Genomic DNA, 6,455 nt, shown 5'->3' on the forward strand with positions numbered 1-6,455 from the left:
TTTAGAAAACATTCAAGTAATATTGCCATAATGTTTGCGAAATGATAAAATAAAATATTCCCTTTTAACCTTCGTATAACCAAGAAAAAAAAACACATTTTAAAACATGAAAAAATGACATTTTCATTTCATTCACATCATTTCATAAACGAGTATTCCAGAACGTCAATTTTAAACATAGTAATGCCTTTATAATTTTTGTTAGTGTTGTCTGGATTTGTCTAAATATAGCTCTGCCTTCAGAGGCTTAGCTTCACTGACTGATGGTGTTGGTTTTAAAAATGGCTGTGAATTCAAGGCTAACTGGGGGTAAAGCTTTTCCAAGCATTAAGTGCAAAAAAAAAGTTTTGAGTAATGTACTCGGTTTACTCATGCTCTTATAGCTGCAATAACAGTCTGTTGATTGCTGCTTGAGAGGCTGTGAGCCAAAGCCCATCTCAGCAATCAAAACTAACTCTCAGTTACAGATTGATTGGCACTCATACAGTGGGATTGATGGCCAGTGTTAATTACTTAGAAATGAATAATTCAGCCCCGTAATGGCTGGATGAAAACAAAAAGCCCACAGTCAATAAGAAAGCTCCATCTGAGAAGATAACAGATTCCCAAGGGGCGAGAACAAATCAAGAGCACTTACAGCGGAACTGAAGCCTAGACTGGGCTGTTCTCCAACATGCTGATCCAGCCCCTCCCACAGTCCCTGATACAGGGCCCATCTGTGGAGAATATACATGATAATGCTTTCTTTCTTTATGAAGTATTGCAAATTTCATCGCATTCTATCTAATGTCATCTCCTTTCTCTAACAGTGAAAGAGGAAACCAATGAATGCTAAACTGATTCAAGAGGGGGAAACTAACGGTTACGTTATTGATCTTACTCATTGAAGCAGCAGCACCATCTAGTGGAGATTTGATTTTGAAACTTTTTGATGCCAAGAACTCTCGAACATGAAGATCGGTTTGCGATGAGCAATCTTTCTAAAATAGGAAGGCTATATATTTTCATGTATATAAAGACATTTATATTGTGTGGGAACAATATTGCATGTAGCCTAATATTATATGTACTAGCCTACAAGTTGAAATACACTACCAGTCAAAAGTTTTTGAATAGTAAGATTTAAATTTTTTTGTAAAGAATTCTCTTCTGCTCACCAAGCCTGCATTTATTTGATCCAAATAAAGCAGTAATATTGTGAAATATTTTCACTATTTAAAATAACTGCTTTCTATTTGAAGATATTTTGTTCTACTTTTCTTTCTCTCAGTCAGACAGAATAGCCTATCCTGTGCCAGTCGTTTGTGTGGAAGTGTGGTAGACAGGTGTACTTTGGAGCGTTGGCTCAGTTTATTTGTCAGCTCACTGTGGAATAATAAGGAACCGAATTTGGATTGATATGGCTTCATTCGGTCTTGTTCTATTCCCACATATTCTGCTGCAGACCTTTGCAGGTAAGACCTACAAAACCACTTACCTCTCTTATAAATCAATCTTCTTAGAGCTGACAGAGAACATACAAGGCACACTTGGCATTTGCCTTCTGACTTTCTGAGGGTTATTAAACATATTCACGTGCATGCTTTCAGTAGTTCCCCTCCAGTAAAGAATATAAACTCTCAAACTCTGTAACAGCCCCAGGATCAGTGTTCCTAGACGGGGAGAAAGCTGACAGCATTTTGAGGAGACCCAGGCGAGCAAACACAGGACTATTTGAGGAGTTTCTGAAGGGGAATGTAGAGAGGGAGTGTATGGAGGAGACATGTGTCCTGGAGGAGGCCAGAGAAGCCTTTGAAAATGATGAAAAGACAGTGAGTAGACAAGATGTGGTTCGTCAGTTGTCATGCATTGTGTAATATAGCAAATGTGTGTTTGGTCTGTTTTTCAGATGGAGTTCTGGGCAAGTTATGTTGGTAAGTGTGTTTAATCATTGACCGTCATATTTACCAAGGGCAAACAGGAGAACATCTCTATATGTCAAAAGAACAGTTCACCCCAAAGATGAAAATTTGCTTAAAATGTACTCACCCCAAGTCCATCCAAGATGCAGATGAGTTTGTTTCTTCATTGGAACAGATTTTTGGGAAATTTAGCATTAGGCTACATCACTTGCTGACCAATGGATTCTCTGCAGTGAATGGGTGCCGTCAGAATGAGAGTCCAAATAGCTGATAAAAACATCACAATAATCCACAAGTAATCCAAATTACTCCAGTCCATCCTTGAAGCAAAAAGCTGCGTGCTTGTAATAAGCATATCGATCATCAAAACTGTTGTTTCCAGCAAAATTGAAAGTGCTCCATCCATAATAATGCTTTCTCTCCTGATTCTTTCTGTCTTTCCTGAATCAATAGAGAAACATGCACAGAGCACCGTTTACAAGCGAAAACAGTCCAAAACAGTTCTAAACAAATATGTTGATGGATTTTGATGTGAGAGGACTACATGGGATGAATGTTTTCACTAGAGGAGGAAGCATCATTATGGATAGTATTTTAGTTATGGCCTCGTATTTTGGCCAGAAATGACAATTTAAGGTTAAAAACATTCTTATGATGTATGTTTAGGTAGCTATTGGATCAATAAATTAAATGATATTTGAACTGGACATCATTATATTCTTAAACTCAGCAAATAAAACTCAGGAAATAAAATGCATTTGGGTAACATTTAATTAGACAAATTATTAAAATAATTTAAACTGGTTTTGAATCAACGTCCTCTGTTCCTTATTCCAGAATTTGAATAAAGCAAATTATTTCTATAAATTTTTTCTTACCAGTTGTTAATAAATGATCCTGTCTGTTAGATGGGGACCAGTGTAAATCATCGCCCTGTCAAAACCGAGGCACATGTGAGGACCAGATGGGCACATACACCTGTAACTGTCTACCGGGCTATGTCGGCAAAAACTGTGAAATAGGTTAGACAGGATCTCTCTTCCCTCAAACACACAGTGCATCATATTTAGCTAGAATGAATGAATGACCATTCAATTCCTAAAGATAATTAAAAAGATGCTTTGTGCTGTTTCTCAGTAACTGCCAAAATGTGTGATGTTGATAATGGAGGCTGTGAGCATTTCTGTGTTGTGATGGAGTCTCATGAGACAGGATGTCGGTGTGCATCCGGTTACAGACTCAAAGAAGATGGATTCACATGTGAACCTATAGGTGATTTAATTACTTCGTAGATTCCTAATGCCCTCAACATCTGAAAGAGCTAGGTTACTTTCGTTCTTAAAGTACTAGTAGTTTTGTTTTTTAAAGAAAGGCACTGCAAGCAAGTTTTAATGCAAGACATTTAACAACAACAACTTATTATTTTTTTTATGTGTCACTAGTTAAGTTTCCATGTGGCAAAGTCACTAAAACGGCTGTGAGAACTTTTGCCAGCGGTCCAACGTCTGCACCGAACTCTGCACAATCTTCCAATAAATCCACATCCAGCACTTCCAAACCGGACAACTTGACAAGCCCTTCAAATTCTAAACAGAAAAAAGAGAAAATCGCGCCATCTCATGTTAAACTCCCTGAATGGGCATTTGAGGAGTATTTGATGACTCCTGTACCAACCGTAAGTGCCCCAAAAAGCCGTATTGTTGGTGGCAATCCAGCTTTACCTGGAGAAATCCCTTGGCAGGTAAAGACTATAAATATTATGTGCTATAGCAATCAAAAATGTCTTTGATCAAATCATCTCTGAGTAAATTAGTGAGTTACGGGCACATCTACTACAACGCAATCTGTTTATGCACCCAAAATCATGTCATTTATCCTGCTGATCTCTAGGTGGCGCTGGTGGCGCGCTCAACACAGCAGGTATTCTGCGGAGGCTCCATTCTTAACCAGTTATGGGTCATTACTGCAGCCCACTGTCTGGTAGGGACACAGAATGGATCCTTCTACATCAGAGTTGGTAAGACCTAAACAACAGCCAAGGAAATACTGATTACATGAAATTGCTGTATGGCGCCAATATTTAAATTGATAAAATATTTAAAAATTGCGCCGTTGCACTTCGGGCGTCTCGAGTTCGAGTCCCAGCTCGCTATGTAAGGTTTCCACAAAAATATTAAGCAGCACAACTGCTTTCACCATTATTAATAAGATGATATATTTGTTGAACACCAAATCAATAGACTATAAATAATAGCACGCTTTCTGAAGGATCATGTGACACTGAAGACTGGAGTAATGATGCTGAAAATTCAGCTTTGCCATTACAGGAATATTACATCTTAAAATACATTCTAATAGAGAACTTATTTTAACTTAATTATTTTAAATTGTAATAATATTTCACAATATTAGTGGTTTTACTGTAGCAAATAAATATAGCCTTGGCGAGCATAAAACAATTCTTTAAAAAACAAACATGATCTTATATGCAACATTGCATATCAGATAAATGTATCTTTTCTTTTTTTAAATATTCTTTAGATATTTTTTCCTGAAATTTTTACAATTCCAAGACCAGTTATTAATATTACTAACTAAACAACTATGCTTCACAGGGGAGCATGATGTCTCCAAGACTGAAGGCACAGAACAGAATCTGAACATCACCCGTTTCATCTCACATCCCCGTTATGACTCCAAAGTAAGCCTCTACAATCATGACATTGCCTTGTTGCGGCTGCGCAACCCCATCCGGTTTACCCTAACTGTACTTCCTATCTGCCTGGGACCCATGCTCTTCTCCAACTCACTGCTGCAGTCTGGATCTCTGGCTACTGTCAGCGGCTGGGGCCGTCTGCGCTTTCAAGGCCGAAGTGCAGTGAACCTACAGAAGGTTGAGTTGCCTTATGTAGACAGAACAGTGTGTAAGGAAAGCAGCAGTGACCCAGTCACATACTTCATGTTCTGTGCTGGATACTCAGATTCTCCTAAAGACGCGTGTCAGGGGGACAGCGGAGGACCTCATGCCATGCGCTACCACAACACCTGGTTCCTCACAGGCATTGTCAGTTGGGGAGAAGAATGTGCCAAGAAAGGGAAGTACGGTGTGTACACCCAGGTTGGTAACTATTATCGTTGGATACAGCACGTCATGGGCGTTACTAAGGGAGTACTGCTTAAAAATGTGGACCTATGATCTAGAATTCTCATTTTAAAATCTCATCTGCACACATGGAGTATTCAAATCTGGAGAGAAAAGATGCACTTGTTTAATCAGGTGAAATAAATACAATTAGATTGTTCGTAATCTGTAACTGTAATCTGTAACAGATTGTAGTCATGCCCTGCCCCCAAGTCCTGGCTGGCCAATGAGATTCCATCAATAAATGATCAATTATACATGACTTAGTACCTTCACTGTCCCATAAGGACATTTAATAATCCATAATTACACTGTTTTCTCCTGTGGTTTAATGAAAGCTGGTATGTTATTAAGCAATATACTGCCTTGCTACATGGTTAGAACCTGCTAAGGTTTCTTGACTGAGAACTCAATCTCTCATTCAGACAGAAAGAAGAAAAAAATGTAGCCTCTCAAGCTTTGAGCTGCAACTGCCTTCAGAGGGAAAACTGGAGGAACGTGAGGGGGGTTGACTGAAAATATCTGACACTAGAAACCTACTTAAGATTTCAACAGCGTTCTTTAAGACTCGTGACCTAGTTCTGAAAATCACTGGATCTTACCCATAAACCCTGGAGGCATCAGATCACTCACATCTCACCCGTGAAAGATCCTTTCATCATTTGAGGCCAGTCTCTGGGAGATAACAACACAGTTGATGTTTATGATGTATATGTGCCTTTGACTCTAAAATGTCTAATTCTAAAAATCTTGTTATAACTTGAACTATTTTTTATTATCATTATTAATATATTTGTACTAATTAAAATATACACTACCGCTTAAACATCTGGGGCCAGTAAGACTTTTTTTTTCTTTGGAAAGAAGTGTGTTTCATTCAAAGAGGATACAGTACAGACATTGATGTTCCAAAGATTTCTATTTCAAACAAATGGTCCTGAAAAATCCTAAAAAATGTAATACCGTTTCCACAAAAATATTAAGCAGTTTTCAACATTAATAAGTAATATGTCTTGAGCACCAAATCAGCATATTAGAATGATTTCTGAAGGATCATTTGACACTGAAGACTGGAGTAATGGTGCTGAAAATGAAGCTTTGCAATCACAAGAATAAATTACATTTTAAAATACATTAAAATAGAAAATAATATTTCACAGTATTACTGTTTTTACTGTATTCAATATATGCTCAGATCAAATAAATGCTTGGTCAGCAGACGTTGAAAAATCTTACCGACCCTAAACGTATAAACACTAGAGTAGTTAAATAATAATACTACATATATATTTTAGGCACAAATTATTTTACTATTAAATAGTTTTATTTAAAAAAATGTATTTCTTAATTTTCAATAGGCTGTACAAATTTAAATACAATATTGTTACAATACAATAGTCAACACAGATACA

General features: G+C 37.4%; 1 protein-coding gene across 3 annotated transcripts; it reads left to right on the plus strand.

Annotated features, from left to right (window-relative positions):
• The first annotated feature begins 1,295 nt into the window (after window positions 1-1,295).
• Window positions 1,296-5,859, plus strand: LOC107744572 (coagulation factor IX-like). 3 transcript variants are annotated; one of them, XM_016558290.1, is made up of 8 exons: window positions 1,296-1,454; window positions 1,636-1,811; window positions 1,889-1,913; window positions 2,810-2,923; window positions 3,039-3,173; window positions 3,344-3,642; window positions 3,792-3,918; window positions 4,517-5,859. In XM_016558290.1, the coding sequence occupies exons 1-8, from the start codon at window positions 1,400-1,402 to the stop codon at window positions 5,095-5,097; spliced, it is 1,512 nt and encodes a 503-aa protein (XP_016413776.1). In that variant the 5' UTR covers window positions 1,296-1,399; the 3' UTR covers window positions 5,098-5,859. The 3 variants fall into 3 exon arrangements, with proteins under 3 accessions (XP_016413776.1, XP_016413777.1, XP_016413778.1); XM_016558291.1 differs by lacking the exon at window positions 3,039-3,173; XM_016558292.1 differs by lacking the exons at window positions 2,810-2,923; window positions 3,039-3,173.
• The last annotated feature ends 596 nt before the right edge of the window (window positions 5,860-6,455 follow it).

This window comes from Sinocyclocheilus rhinocerous, unplaced genomic scaffold (genome assembly GCF_001515625.1).
Source record: "Sinocyclocheilus rhinocerous isolate Xijiao unplaced genomic scaffold, SAMN03320098_v1.1 scaffold557, whole genome shotgun sequence".
NCBI classification, from domain to species: Eukaryota; Metazoa; Chordata; class Actinopteri; order Cypriniformes; family Cyprinidae; genus Sinocyclocheilus; species Sinocyclocheilus rhinocerous.